This window comes from Condylostylus longicornis, unplaced genomic scaffold (assembly GCF_029603195.1).
Source record: "Condylostylus longicornis isolate FDR11 unplaced genomic scaffold, ASM2960319v2 ptg000001l, whole genome shotgun sequence".
NCBI classification, from domain to species: Eukaryota; Metazoa; Arthropoda; class Insecta; order Diptera; family Dolichopodidae; genus Condylostylus; species Condylostylus longicornis.
The window spans coordinates 5,548,674-5,564,970 of NW_026577970.1; the positions used below are offsets into that span (position 1 = coordinate 5,548,674).

At 24.8% G+C, this 16,297-nt stretch overlaps 1 protein-coding gene across 4 annotated transcripts in view; it reads right to left on the reverse strand.

Annotated features, from left to right (window-relative positions):
* Nucleotides 1–930: 930 nt before the first annotated feature.
* LOC129609172 (basic-leucine zipper transcription factor A-like) overlaps nucleotides 931–16,297 on the reverse strand; it is an 81,870-nt gene continuing 66,503 nt past the window's right edge. For 2 of the 4 annotated variants that reach the window (XM_055521183.1, XM_055521250.1), the window contains exons 2-6: nucleotides 6,519–6,638; nucleotides 3,040–3,867; nucleotides 2,418–2,960; nucleotides 1,632–2,204; nucleotides 931–1,318 (exon numbers count right to left, since the gene is read on the reverse strand). In XM_055521183.1, the coding sequence (XP_055377158.1) occupies nucleotides 1,163–1,318; nucleotides 1,632–2,204; nucleotides 2,418–2,960; nucleotides 3,040–3,867; nucleotides 6,519–6,629 (2,211 nt within the window). In that variant the 5' untranslated portion in view covers nucleotides 6,630–6,638 and the 3' untranslated portion in view covers nucleotides 931–1,162. Of the gene's footprint in view, nucleotides 1,319–1,631; nucleotides 2,205–2,417; nucleotides 2,961–3,039; nucleotides 3,868–6,518; nucleotides 6,639–7,321; nucleotides 7,425–16,297 lie in introns of those variants that run through there. The other 2 variants (XM_055521126.1, XM_055521305.1) reach the window with 2 other exon arrangements.

The following is a 16,297-nucleotide window of genomic DNA, read 5'->3' on the forward strand; positions in this document are numbered from 1 at the left end:
AAAAATGCATAATTAAAAGAAAAGTTCTAACTTAAATCTTAAAAATCTCTTTTTGAATGTTTTCATTATCCCGTAATTTTCTACATTGATCATTCATTTTTTCCTAACTTAAAATATTTTTATAGCATTTATGACAAAATTTTTAAAGTCCTTTTAAGAAGAGCAATTCTCATGTACGTTTTCAATCGTGCTCTTTTTTATGAAAAATTTTTCTAATTATGCTACTTTTGCAGAATAAATTAGAACTGAATTGTCGAAAATCCCCAAAAGTGATATTTGTGGATTTCGATAATTCAGATATGAACTTATAAGTCTTAAAAATCTTTATAAAAATTTATTAATAAATTTTTATAAAGATTATTAGATAGAAATTATTAGATTTTTATAGAAATTATTAGATTTTTAATGTCTTACATTTTTGTATATAATTTTTTTTTAACTTAAAATATTTTTGTAGCATTTAAAAAAAATCTTTCAAAATCCTTAAAAATTTTAAGTACAATGCAATTTTTGAATGTACTTCTTTTTTATTAAAGATTAATCACATGCTACATTTAAAGATTTTGTAGTTTTAATTCTTAGAACTTGTTTTAAATTAAGATCTAAATTAGAACAGAATTTTCAAAAATAAGAATAATAAAACTATATCATAAGTTGACAATTTTGAATTCGAATTGTAAGCTCTGACTTAATTTGAATATAATACAAAAAAAATAAATAAAAATGTTAAAAATTATATGTTTAACAAAGATATAAAATGCTATTGATTTTATTAAGCTAAAACCTAGCAACTTAAAAAAAATTAGTAATTCTGAGTAATACGAAAAGCAAATTTAATAAATGATTTAAAACTTATTATTTAATAAGTAAATTAAATATTATTGAATTTATAATCTCAAAATAATTAAAAGACTTGAACACTTAGAAAAACAGGTAGATTTTCGTAATTACATATTGTGTTTGGATCAAAATTTAAAATTAAATAATTTTTTACAATGTACATACATAAATTTCTTATTTTTAATTTTTTCTTTTATTTGGTCTTCATAAGAAAGATTTTTCTCTAAAATGCTAATAAAAATACATTTTTTTTTTACTTTCTCTTCCAATCTTCAAAATTCATTTATTTGATATTAACTAAAAGAATTTTCTTTTATTGTTCTTATGATGTTGACATTATTGTCGTTGAATTTTGAGATTCTGTTGTTGTTGTGGGCATAACAATAGTACTTTCTGTAGTACCATCCGGTTTACTAGTTGTTATTATTTGAGGAATTTGTATTTGTACAGGCAATGTTGTATTATTACTTGTTGGAACCTAAAAAAAAAACAAAAATTTAATTATTATTTAAATAATTTTAAATAGAAAATAAAATAGATTTTATATTAAGTTTATTTTTAAGATTTTTATTATAACGTACGAAATTCGAGGATTGATTTGAAGATAAAGTACCAATTTAGAAATTTTTAGATGGTGTTTACACTCATATTCAAAAAAATTTCGCGGAAATGACCGTCATTGCAAATGGATTTTTTTTTGACATAAAGCAAATATTTAATTTTATTAGTGTAACAATACGAGTGTAAAAACCAACAGTGAACCCTTATGCATAGAAGAGAAGAAAACTTACGTATACTGTTGATAATGCTATAGCCGGTTGGGTTGTTTGAGTATTTCCACAATTTTGATTTATACTAATATTAATTGCATTATTATTATCTGTATTTAAATTATTATTATCACTATTATTATTATTATTATTACTACTTTTATTATTATTATTTAAATTATTTATATTTGATGTAATTTGTATTGGATCTAATTGCATTTGTTGAGGATTTATTGAATCACCAATTTGTATTGATGTTTGCATTAAAATATTATTATTGTCATTTCCAGCTAAAGGTGAATGAATTTCATTATTATTATTATTAATGTTATTATTATTACTATTAATATTATTATTGTTAATACTATTATTGTTATTATTATTATTGTTATTTGCACATCCAATCGATGATGATCCGTCTAATAGATTTACATTATTGTTAATATTATTTTTATTTTTTTTATTTTTTGGTGTAGTCGGTGTAATACCCTCTCTAGCATTCATTTCTTCTTTTAATCGTTTTGCTATATGAGAATTTGTGTGTTTACGTAAATGATCCTTTCGATAAAAACCTTTTCCACATTCACCACAAATCTAAAATTACAATAAAAGAAAATTAAAATTGAAAAAAAAAATTTATTTTTTAAATTTTACTAAAACAATTAAAAATTAAAGTTTCTCTCTTAAGTTTTTTGTATATGATTTAATTTAAATTTTATGAATTTATGTAATTACAAATAATACGGGAACGAAGTGAGAAACTCGGAGTTGTTTCTACAAAGATTTACTAAAAACAAAGAAACTCACCTCATTTTTTTCACCACTATGAATCACAAAATGTAAATTTAAATGTTCTTTTCGTTTAAAACCTTTCATACAAACACTACATATATAAGGTCGTTCCGGATTATGACCAGATTTATGCCTCTCTAAATGTTCTTTACGTTTAAGACCAGCACCACATATATCGCAAATATATCGCCTCTCAATTTTATGTTCAGTTAAATGTTGTTCTAAATTTTCTTTTTCCGGATATGCCATTTGACATTCTGGACAACAAAATAAAACTGTACCATCGGTTGTTGTTGCTATTAAAACTTGTCCAGGTTTTGGTGGTTTTGGTTTAACAACTTTTGGTTTTTTAACACGTCTTTTTCGTTTTTGTTTAATTGGTGTACCATTTGTTGTTGTTACATTACCACTACCGCTACCCTCATCAATTGAACTATTATTTTGTTCAGTTGGTGATAAAAGTGATGAAACATTTTGTATTGGTGATGGTGGTTCTAAACCTGAATTTAAAAGCTGCTCTGTATCAAATTTTTCTATTGTAAAATCAGGTGTTTCATACTGTATTGAATAAATTAAATTTAAAAAATTTAAAATGTTTTTTTTTTTTTAATAAAATTAAAATTCAGAAAAATTTTACCTTAATTGAATTTGGATTAAATTTAAGAAATGGAGTTAATGTCATTGGTAAACTAGGCGCTTGGGAATGTGTTGTAATAAATTCGGAAAGATCTGGTTGTGTTGTATTTGTTAAAGCTACAGTTGTATTATCCCAATCTGTTGGTTCTTGTTTAACAATTATTTCATCGTCATTTAAATCTCTACCTAAATCACCATTTAAATTAATAGCAGTCTCTTGATTTTGTTGTTGTTGATTTGAATTTTGTTGATTACCATTTGTTAATTGATGTTGTTGATTATTTAATAATTGAGCATTTGCTTGAGCTTGTGCTTGTGCTAAGATTTGTAAATCTTGTGGCTGAAGTGCCGCAACAACCGTCATACCTTCTGGAAAACCATGATTTGGCAAAAATTTACCATCTTGTGGACTATATGCAACTGTTAAAACAGTTGTACCACCAGGTTGAAAACTTTGTATTGGTATTTGCATTTGTCCCATATGTATTTTTGTTGTTGGTGCCGGTTGTGGTATTGGATTTGGATTAATTACTTGTATATGAACAGTTTGTGCTGCATCACCAGGTTTTGCACCTGGCATTGTTATTGGTAATGTTATTAAAGCTTGCTGTTGTACTTGAGATTGCGATTCTGATTGCTGTTGATGATGCTGCTGTTGATGTAATGGAGATTCATTCATTGACTGTTGCTGTTGTTGTTGGTGTGTTTGATGATTTTGGTGTGGTGATAAATGATGATTTGATGATGGTGAAAATGGACTACTATTATTAGTATCAATTGGTCTTAAATAACTAACACCACCATCACCACCAGAAACAACACCAACAATCTGGAATATAAAAAAAAAATTTTTTTAATATTTTCGTTATTGTTATAATAAAATTTTATTTATTAAAAAAATTATTAAAGAAAATATATTTAACCGGAATAATGCTTAGAATTTTAATTAGTTTTTATTTTTTTATTAAATGTAAGAAATGTCTGAATATTCAAGTAAAATCTGAAATGTTTTCAAGGATGTTGTGAAAAGGCTATAATCATAGATCTTCTTTTAGTGTTAAGTTTTTTTAACCTTAAAATATTCTATTCACATTTTGATTAACAATTTATTTATAACAATAATGCCAGCTGTATGTATAAAAAAAACTCTTAAAATTGAAGTTAAAATAAAAAATGAATTCGAGTGATTGTAATTTTTTTTTTGTAATTTAAGAACAATTCAAATATTGAGAAGAGCGCAATTCATTTATAAGAGAATCGTGTTATACAAAGTGGTTGACGAACAGTGCAATTTATTTAATGGGCAAAATATGACAAAAGATTCAAAGTGTAGATAAGTTTTTCATTGTTTTCTTGTTTTTGTTTTTCATGTCAAATTTGTTGTGTTTGCGGTTTTTTTAATGTTTCTACTAAATACGGCGGTTTACTAGTTTAGCCTACACTTTTCTATATGTATGTATTTTGATGAATTGTTATTGTCTCTATAAAATTTATGGAAAATAAAAACATAAACAAATAATTAAGGATTTTTTTTCATTTTTATTGTTAATTTTATTTTGCCTCTCTTTTTTTTTTTTTTTGCGTTTTTGAAGGTGAAAGGTTTGGCTCTTAATTTTTTGTATATTTATAATTAATTTATACTTTATAGCAATTTGTAAATTTATTACTAAAAATATTTTATTATTATTTTAAGTATTTTGAATTCAAATATTGCAATCGTGATCAAGACATAATGAAGAAATATTGTACACAAAGACAAATGCCTTATAGTGAGAACATTCTTCCTTCAGAAAAGAAAAATTTTGTACATTCTTCATCCTCGTTAAAGATTTCTCATTTTCTAAGTTTCCAGACCTAAAGCAGTTATTAAATTCGGTCAAAATACAAAATTTATCAAGAAAAACTTTTTTCCTCTATAAAAAATTATTAGCAAATTCCGGACAGTCAATTTTATCCTTTAAATCCACCGTCATCTTAATTACAGAATCATTTTTTCCTGCATGACAACTCGGATATGTTTGAAATTAAGAATTTATAAATATCGATAAACATTTCGTTTGGTTAGAACAAAATAACTCTGCCTCGAAAGACAGATTTCCCTTATTAACTTAAAGGAAATTTCTTCACACAAGTGTCTTCATCACAGATTTCCCAGGATAAATTAAATTATACAAAAAAATTATTACTCCAAAATTTTTCTAAATTTATGCAAAAATTATGATTATAAGAGAATTGTTTGTAAAATCGATCGTTTTCATTCTCTAGACTCAAAGTTTGGCTCTCACAAGCTCTGGATTTAAATTGTTAAAGAGAAGTGCTCCGTTTTACAAATTTATGGGTTTGATTCATTAAATTTTTTAATGTTGCCATTTTATTTTAGAGTTAAGTTACTTCCTTGTCTATAAATTTTATATGTTTTGTTTAAGATATGTCAAACAAGTTACATATTATGTCAAAACTGTTGACATTTTCTAAAATGAAGAAAAAGCAACATTCATGTAATTTCTTTTTAAATTTTCGCATTATATTCGTATGTTGTGATTGTGCGGTCGTTATATGATAAGTTTATGTGTGTCTGTATTTAAATACGCAATTGTATTATATGAAATGTTATAAGATCCTGAAATTAATTTTGATTTTGACACATTTAAACGTTTGTGTAATTCTTGTTATTTGTTTCAATAAATAATAAAATATTTAATGTAGACTGGATTCAGAAATCTAGGTTATTAAATTGCAAAGATATTCAAAAATGGTAAAAGTATATGGAATTACTTAATTCAGATGTAGTTCGTAAAATTAAATTTATTAATTTTGTATCCTTTTTAAATTGAATTACAATATTTTAATTATTATTAATTGAGTTATTTGGAAAGTATAAATAATTTATTGGATTTTAAATTAAAACTCTAATAGTAGACATAGAGTAAAAACTTTGTATATGTTATTTAAATATTATGTAACTTTTGTAACACAGTATTTTGTATTATAGTGACGCAAGAAATCGATTTTCCACGTATGATTGTACTAACTATATAGTACAATCTTATGTACTAACTATATAGTACACGATAACTTTTGGTACACGCCTGAAACATCTTTTTAATGTAGTGAAATTATTGAAGAGAGAATCGCCATTTTTTGAAAAATTCTGTATTTAAATTCGTACACTGGCAAAATTTCACAATTCAAAATTTTAAGTTTATTTAAAAGTGAAAGTATTCAAGACCTTAGAAATTTTTGAAACACTTTTTGAAACGAAAATTATGTTATTAGTTACGCATTTTAGGATTAATCAAGGAAATTTAAAGTACTTTTCATTTATAAATCGAAATTGTCGCATCGCTTTGCAGCTTTAAATTTGAAATATTACATATGTAGTATTAAAAAATTTTTATACTTTTTAAATTCAATTGAAATAATTAATAAAAATAAAAAAAAATATAATTAAAAGTACTTATGTTATAAAACAAAACTTACTTGTCCATTTGCACCTGTTAAATTATGAGCAAACTTTGATGTAGCAAATTGATTAACAGCATTTGCTGTTAAACCAGCAAATTGTGTTGCAGCAAAAGGAGAAAAATTCATTTTTTGGAACTAAAATTGAAAAAAAAAATAAAAATAAAATTTAAAATAAAACATAAAAAAAATCAAAACCAAAATTTTTTAAAAATTAAAAAAAGTAAAATTAAATAAAAAAAAAAAAATATGTTGAGGTGAATGCACAAAAAATTAATGAAAATCATGACATCAGCTTTCATGATTAATTCTTAGCTTGAGAGAGAAATCTTATCTCTCTAAGAGATAATACGATATACAGACGCGATAGTAAATTATGCTCTTATTCGATTTTACATAATATTTATTGTCAAATTATTATGCATAAATAATGTAGGTGTAGTTTTTACTTGTTGGGACAGTTTGAACACAAACACATTATTATTCTCACGTGCCACATTCACAACGCATTTGTCACCTTCACATTTCAACGATTGTCACCTTCTAGTAGAAAAGTTTTTTATATGTGAATAGTGATCATAATTATAAAATCAATTTTTCACTCTAATATACTTAAACATACAAAAATGTTTTCATTTTCACCCCCATTTTGGAAATAATCCAAGGATTATTGATTAAATTTTCATTTTGTAGAATTATTTTTATTGATTGCAAATTTATTGGAGAGTAAGTTTTATTGTGTTTTTCCCTAATTTTATTGGAGCATTTATTGGACAATAAAAAAGTTTTAGCTTTAAAGTTTTAAATCAAAATTTACTTACATCTAGAATATTGTCATTATCATCCATCATTTATAAACTTTTATACTTATTAAATAAAATTTTTTTGTATTTATCACAAATTAATTGTAGTGCTTAAATTCAAATAGTTGTATGAATAATTTAACAACACATTTAAATATTTATTTTATATTCACAACAAATAATTAAATTCATCATATTTATTAAAGAAAATTAATTAAATTAATTCTGTAAAATTAAATAAAAAATTATATTTTAGTTCATTGTTCGGTTTTCGGACAACAATGTTGAATTATTAATAGTTTGGTTGTAAAAATTATAGTTGTGTAGTTTTTAATTTCTTAGTAGTTTGTTATGTTAAATACTTTATAAATTAAAACCTATTCTTGAAAAACGTATGTATACAAAGGGTTAATAATACCTTTACTATACTCAAATAACTCAAAATGAGAGAATCTGTATTCGAAATTACTCTAATTTACCAAAACTCAAAAATATTTTTCTAACGATAATTAGCATTCAAATCAATTTAAAATAACAGAGGAAATCCTAAACTGAAAGTTTGTTATCGAAAAAATCGAATAATAAGAGAAATAGGGTTTCTTTATGTCAAACTTTATTTACAGCCTGATCGTGTATCTCACTTTTTTACTCACTTTTTCAATTCTCTTTCATATCAGAATTCTCAGTATTTTCTCATGGACGCTTTATTTTTATAATAAAATTGCTCATTTTTTCAATCAGATTTTTGAGTTTTTTCTAAAATTATCGACTGAACGTCTCACTTTCAAAAACAAAGTGAATAAATTTTGTATGCATTTTAGAAAAAAACGAGATACGCAATACCAATTAATTCTTCTCACTCGAAAATTACATTATACAAATATATGATAGTTACTCACTTTTTTCTCACTTAGTTACTCCGAGTAAAATAGTGAGATAAACGATCAGGCCCTTAGATATGAAAATTTTATCCGCAGTTCAATTATAAATATTTTCATCTGAAATCGATTTTTTATTAAAACTTTATTGGTAGGAGTAGGATGCAAAATTTTTTAGTCACATTGAAATTAAATTAAACCAGAAGAATTTGACAAATATTGAAGTACAAGATTAGCATAATTATAGGCGAACAATAAATTAATAAAATATTTATTTTTGACAGTTTCTTATTTAAAACTCAAAACTTTGACAAATTTGTTGTCTAAATTTATTTATTTTAGAGGTGAAAAATTATTTTCCATGTCATTTTTCCTTAAATTGAAAATGTCAAATTTAATATGACTCTCTTATAAAAAATATCAATTCATTTTATTGTATTTATGCGCAATACTCATAATTAAAAAAAAAATAACAATTTTAAGTTTAACTTTTTTTTCTTCTTTAGATTTTTCTAAATAAAATTAAATATAGGTTATACAACATACCATTTGAATACAATACTTATGACAGTTTGGTTGAAATTTTTAAAAAAAGTTTAACTTTAAGATTGCAATGAGAGATAATGACAGATTAAATATGAGAGATTTTTTCTTGTTTTTTTGTTTTGTGAAATGAAACAGAACAAAAGAATCAAGGACTTGAGAAATAGGCACTTTATTATATTAAGATCTATTGTTTGTTTTTTTTTGTTGTAATTTTCGAATTAAAAAATATAAAATGACCTCGATTAATTAAAGACAAACTATATGCAACTACACAAATGCTACACAAATTTATTTCTAACAAAAAAAATTCTTTTGTTATTGTTCAAATAATTATAGGCCTCAAGTTAAGACTTATTCGATTTGAGATTTTATAAATTTTTAAAAGATATAGATAATTTAATTAACATTCGATTCGAATAGATATGAAGGGGAAACCTTTAAGACAGGTGAAATGAGTGCTCAATAGGAGCAAAAATAAAGCTCTTTACTTTGATAAGTAATTAAAGGTTATACTTAAGCATAACTATTTGATTCAGACTTAAAAACAATATGCTAATAATGGTACTTTTTGAACAAATACCGTTAATTCACAAATTTTTTAATTCAGTATTTTCAAAAATTGTTGTATGACAAATAAATTTTAGCAAAAAACAATGTCATATATGGCGACTTACAGTCAATTCGTATAATATTTCAAATTTTCGACAAATGATTTTGTACGAGTATTTATCTCCTATACAAAATATTTAAGCTCAATTATAACATTTAAGAAGCATATTTGTCTATGACAATTAATTTGTGATTTTAAATCCAATTTGTACCTATTATTATGAACGGTCATGCTGTACCATTTGCAAACGAGGCAAAGTATCTTGGAATGACCTTAGATGCCAAACTACGAGCATGTGAAAAAAACCATGTGAAAAAGAAAAAAATTGAACTAAATATCACAATCAAAAGCTAAATTGGCTGATGGGCCGATATTCAGAAGTCAGTCTTCACAATAAATTGTTAATATACAAGCAGATCGTGAAGCCGACTTCTATGTATGAAATATAGCTGTGGTGTTGTACAAAGCCATCTAATAGGAAAATTATTTAAACCTTTCAAAACAGGGTGCTACGCAATATTGTGGGGGCACCTTGGTATGTCAGAAACACCACAATTCACAGAGATCTGAATATGAGCACATTGGATGAGGAAATCGTGAAATCCACCATCAAACATATTAACAGAATAGTACATCACCAAAATGCTGAAATGCGAGGGGTATAAAACAACGAAATCCTTCGTCGTCTGAAAAGATGAAAACCCATGGACCCAGTGTTAAAAGTTAGGTACTAAAAGTTAAAATCGAATCGGGGTTACAGTCAGTGAACAGTCCTCCCTCTCACACCTAATATTGCTATAAGAAAATTGTTTGTTAGGTTAAATTTAACTTAGTTGCAATAAAAAAGATTGGTTTTTATAAAAGAAAAAAAAATGCAATTTGTTTGATCCACCCTAATGCTTTCATTCACTTTCTTAGTGGTAATAGTAAAAATTTTCATTTCAAATCAATTTATTTCAATGTTTTCGTAAGAATTAAGAGTCTCTAAGTTAGCTTTGAAGAGTTTTCAGAAGAGTGATTTTTAGAAAAGTGAGAACTGCTCTTGCTCTGGAATTTGTCACTTATTACATATAGTAAAAGTTTATTCATTTTTTAATTCCATTCTTTATTTTTTTTAGAAAATCAAGTCCGAAAATCGATTGCCTATATAAGAAAATTACATATACGTCTAGAATAAAGTTTTAAATTACAAAATTTTGAACCATCAGTTTTGTTCAAAAATTGACTTAGGGTAGTTCAGACCTTAAAGTGACAAAATGTAGCTTTGCATACCTCTCAAAAAAAAAATTTAAATTATTTTCTTATTACATAAAAATAATTGTTTGTATATAAAAAAAATCATAAAACATAAAAACTTTTTCTATGCTAACAGAATCAAAGTAACCTTGTCCTTGAAATATTAAAAATAGAGAAAATCTAAAGCTTAAAAATGTAAAATACTTAGGCACACAGCTTAAATATAAAAAAATTAATTTACTTAGCACTCGCTACACCCAAATCTTGAAATATACAAATTTGCTACCTAATGTAATTAATTTGTTTATTTGTGATTATTACAATATTTTATAAAATTTTTTTTAGAACAGCGGAAATTATTAACAAATATTAAAAATATTTCCTGAAAATTGAATTACAGCTAGAATTTGTTTTTTAAATATTAAAAAATATTTCAAATTTTTACCGATTTTTAACACATAGACTGTCATTTTTTATAGCCATGATAATGACGTTTAAGATTAGGTTTCGATAATTAAAAATGTATGCTTTAGCTTACAAAAATTTCTTTATTGAATTACTAATATTTTTAATTAGTAATAAAATTAATTTGAAAAAATACTTGATCCTTTAAGCGGTACTTAAGTATTAAAGCATAAACGGCACAGTAATGACTGAACTTCGTACTTTTGTTCTTAAAACAAGACCGTATTAATATTCTCACGGAAAAAAGAAAAATTTGTAGTGAATTAGAATGTGGAACACCACAAAACTCTTTTCAAAAGTCAAATAATTCAAATCAGAACGTTCACTTTCATATTGTCTGCAATTGGAATCCTTTAGAATTCAAATTTAGTTTCAATTCTCCTCATTAAAAAATTTGCTCTTGATTCCGGATTTTAAAAAGTTTACTTTAAAATATTTTTATTCTGAGTGTGTTTTTGTCTTTTTACTTATTTGATAAACTAAATTTTAAATTTAAAAATTGTAATTGGGGAACCCAAATTTTAATTGTACATACTAATATGATTAAGTTTCTTATATAAATAAAAACTACTTAAACAACTCATATGCTATTTAGCACTAATTAAAAAAATTATATAAAAGTATATTTAATTACAGGTATAATTAAATATGTAAATAATTGGAACACAGGTCGAAAAAATTAAAAAAAAATCAAAATTATTCTGATTCCGTTTCCATTAATAGAATTTTTATTAAGAAGAATTTCTTATTAAGAATGTCTAGTATTTATTCGTGGAAATTAATTATACAAAATTTTGTGAAAGGTTTTTGATGTAAATAAAAATTTTTAGTTTATAAATTTGTTATAATGTAGTTTACGGATTTGTTGACGTCAAATTCATTACCGGTTTAAAAAATTACAAGTGTCCCTACTGTGTTGAAAATATTGAATTTGTGATTTGATGAAAAAAAATTTGTTTAAATATTCCGGGCAGAAAGATTCGATTGTAATAATATTTTGCAATGCTATGGAGGGGGCTCGCTACAGAGTACACGGTGGAAATGTTAAGGCGGTTCTTGTGCACATTTTCTTAACTTTTCTTGATCGTTTTTGCGTTTTGACAGCAAATTGAATTAAAACAATCAGAGCTGTTTCCTCTGTTAGAATAATTTTTCATGAAAAAAATAATAAATTTGTTTTGTATTCATTACGCCTTATTAGTTGAGATATTACGTCTGTTAAAAGAAGATCTAAAGTTAATTTAACTTTATTCAGGAATTGAAATTGTATTGTTGAATAAATCAAATTGACGTAAGATTTGTATGTTAATATAGATAACGTGACATTCTCCATAAATTTCATAATTCAATTTCAAATTTATCAAATTCATTTAATATTGAAAGTAAAGACATAAAATCGCTTCAAACAGACCCGACTGCCAGAAATTTAGCTTAAAACCATTTGTTTACGTCTTTCTAAAGATAAATGCAGTTTCGAATAAGAATTCAACATGCAGAATTCAGTGCGAACATAATATTTTCAATTATTTGACAATAATGAGTAGGCTTCATTATTACAAGTCTTATTTAAAAGTAAAAAATTAAAAAAAGGGGCCATTGTTCTTTTGTATTTCATAAAAAGAATGCTTTATATGTAAATACATTTTGCATATAATTATGCTAAAAGCAATTTTTTATTATTCTATTTGGCAATTTCATTGTTATGTAATGAAATTATTATGTAATGGTTCATTTTTCATTAATACAATAAAATAAATTTCAAAATTTTTATTCTCTTAATTTAAAATATCTTTAAGTTTCAATATTTTTTAAGTTGTACGTGCACACAAACCCGTTGTACTTTGTTAGACTTTATAATAAAATGCACTATTCATATTATATTTACACACATATTCCTATACATACACACATAGATTGTTATTACCTTTTAAATTTTAATCATCTTTCATTAATAAAATTTTAATTTTAAATACAATGTATAACAAGAATTGAGTAAAAATTATGAAAAAATACTATGATTACGTTAATTTACAAAATGCAACAAAAAACTTACAGAAACAACAGTTAAGTGCAGACAATGCCATTTTAATTGCAACAATTTTTTACCCATGCTATTTTACACAAACATACACAAATACTTACGAGTATTTTACTATTTATACATATACATATATATTGTTAGATTATTTGGGTATAAAATAATCATAGAAGTTATGAGAATGGTAAATTTAACCTAAATAAAATTCTATTAATAAAAACAATAAGTTAAAGAATAATGAATTACAAAAGACTAATGATAAGTAATTGTTTGCCTGACTGCCTGACTGACTGCCTGACTGACTGACTGACTTACTGAGTATAAGTATATGTAATTAAATATTAATAAAGAAAAAAAATCGTATCCGATATTACATAAAAAATGACCTAATTGCTAATTATTAGCTAATAGAATTTTAATTGTTATCGTTGACTTGATCTTTAAAAAAAAATAAAAAATTTTGATCTTAACAAATTATATAAATTTTCTATCAGACTTCTATTGAAATTATCAAAATTATTTGACATAAATTAAAGAACAATCTATAGAATTTGAAAATTTATTAAAAATCGGTCAGGTGATTTACTTTTTAACAAGATTTGTGCAATTATTATACATAACAACACAATTCGTGATCTGAAATACGAGCCCTATAAGTGTAACATTAGCTCGGCAAACAAAAAAATAATCAAGTAACAATAACAATGATAAGTAACTGTAGTAAAACAAAGCAAACCGACTGTAGCAAATAATAAAAAATTTCATGAGGCGAACGAATATGCTAAATTTTATATTGTGGCAGAACTATTATAACCTATCCTAAACCTAGCAGTTATTATTAATGAAACTAATATTATATAAGAATTTAAATTTGAAAATAACAAAAATTAATCGGAAATTTGACGGAGAACTGAAATTATTGACATTTAAATATACTGCAAAACAATTCTTGAAAGAAGCTTCTTAGCTGAACTTTTTTTTAAACAAATTGGAGAACAGCATTTAAATTTTGTAAGTATATTCGCTTTGATTTCATATTTTTTTTGTAAGTTGTACTTAAATTGCAGATTATTGTAGAAAGATTGGGGCAAGAGTCTTCTCATATCTTACATAAGCTGTACCGGTCTGAAGTATAGGTACCCGGAGATATTTGTCAAAAAGGTGCAGTTTCGACAAAGCTCCGCCCAAATCATCAACGTTTTCTGGCAGTCACAGAGAATATCTACACAAAAGTTTTAAATGATATTTCATAAGAAGCAAGAAATAGCAAAAGCCCGATTTCAAAATATCTCTTCAATTTCTTTTATTCAATTACTATAAATGTTGCCATACCCAATGTTTTTCTCAAAAATTCCTGTTGGTACTTTAAGCGCAATAATTTTCAGGAAGGAATCGTTTTCATTTCAATTGCTTTTATGAAACAAAACTTGCATTTTCTTGTTATAACTTTCTTTTCGACTGCGGTTACTAATCTAAATTACTAACTAAATAACATACTAACTGATTTCTCTAAGAAACTGATAAAAATCTATTATTATTCTTTTTAAAATTGCGAAAAACATAAATTGAACGCTATTAATTACTTTCATAAAATTTAATTTATAATCTAATAATGTGATTTTTTATTTTAATTTTAATTATCACTTAGTAAATGATGACGCAGTTGTGATCAAAATTTTTGATTAGTTCATTAATTAAAAAAAATTTAAAATCATAAACTTAGATTATTTATTATATATAGTTAGTTAGTATTTTATTTTAAATATTATTATGGGCTCGATATAAAAAATGTTCGCTATTAAATTAATTTGTTTATTCAGCATTTATAGTGCTAATTGCAAATGCTTGCTTTCTATAAAGCTATAAAGCTATAATATAACGAATTGTATGTATGTAAATTTGATGATTTGAGATTGTATCATTTGGTATAATGCGTATTTAAATTTTAAAATTTGTTTGCTACTTAATTAAGTTACATTTAAACATGGTTTAATTAATGTTAAAACAGTTTAATTGTTGCTAACACAAGAAGTTTTAAATAATTAGTCGCCAACGCAGTTGCTTATACCATTTATGGAATTATCTACTTCTAGGGGCTGTTAACATATTGTGTATTATGTCATTTTTCTCCTCAAAAACATACTGTATCTTCGTGCTGCCCAACACTATTCGAAAAAAATAATTAGTGTAATTAGAATGGTGAGATCGTAAACCATGGGCTTAAAAATTGAACTTGAATGGAATGTTATGTTTGAGTTGAAAATTTGTTAAATATTTTTATTATTGGCAATTTCTTCAAAATTTACAATTCATAAATTAAAACTAAAAACAAATGGAAGTAATGCATAGTTGCTCTTTAAAATTACTTTCCGCCTTAATGTATGTAAAAAACAGAAAAATTTATTATGGGAGACCCTTGGCTGCGGTTATTTTCATTTTTTCTACTATTTTTGCACATATTAAACGATTGTCTGCAAAATTGCAGTAGTACGTTGCTAATATGCAATTCAGCAAATAAAACCCATAAGCTGAATTACGTTTTATTACATTTTTATATCAAATTTCGAGTCAAGCTATATATACACATATATGTGCATATAAAGTGCACATGCAGTAATTATACAAATTAAAAATGTGGTAAGATTTGTAAATAAACTTTAACCTCTTAATGAAATACAGATACTCAAAACACAATATTTTACTCTACCACATAGAATAACAATGATGATCATATTGCAAATATTACGATCATATAACCGAATGGAACACCCAGTTGTATACATTTTGTATACAACCAATATGTATTTCATATGCATACATACATATGTAATATGTACGTGCAAATAAATACGTTTATATATATTATGTAGAAAACTTAAATTTCAAGTTTTTTTTTGTTTTTGTATATTTGTAATTGACTGACTTAAGAGATTTACCAACAAGGAACAAGAAAAAATAGAAATAGCAATACCTAAAGAGTAAAGAGGAGAAGATAAAAAAAATCATAATAAAAAGTTTGAAAACCTGAAAATGAACCTTCGTTTACTAAAATAACTGCACATATATTCATACAAATATCTACATATTATGTGCACATTTATATATGCCAGTTAGCTGTATAGATCATTTGGAATATCGTAATCGTCATTATGAAAAATAAGTGAAAGTTTTTTGTATTTTAGGTTATTGTATTACAAACCGTGCATGCCTTTGCGAGTGTG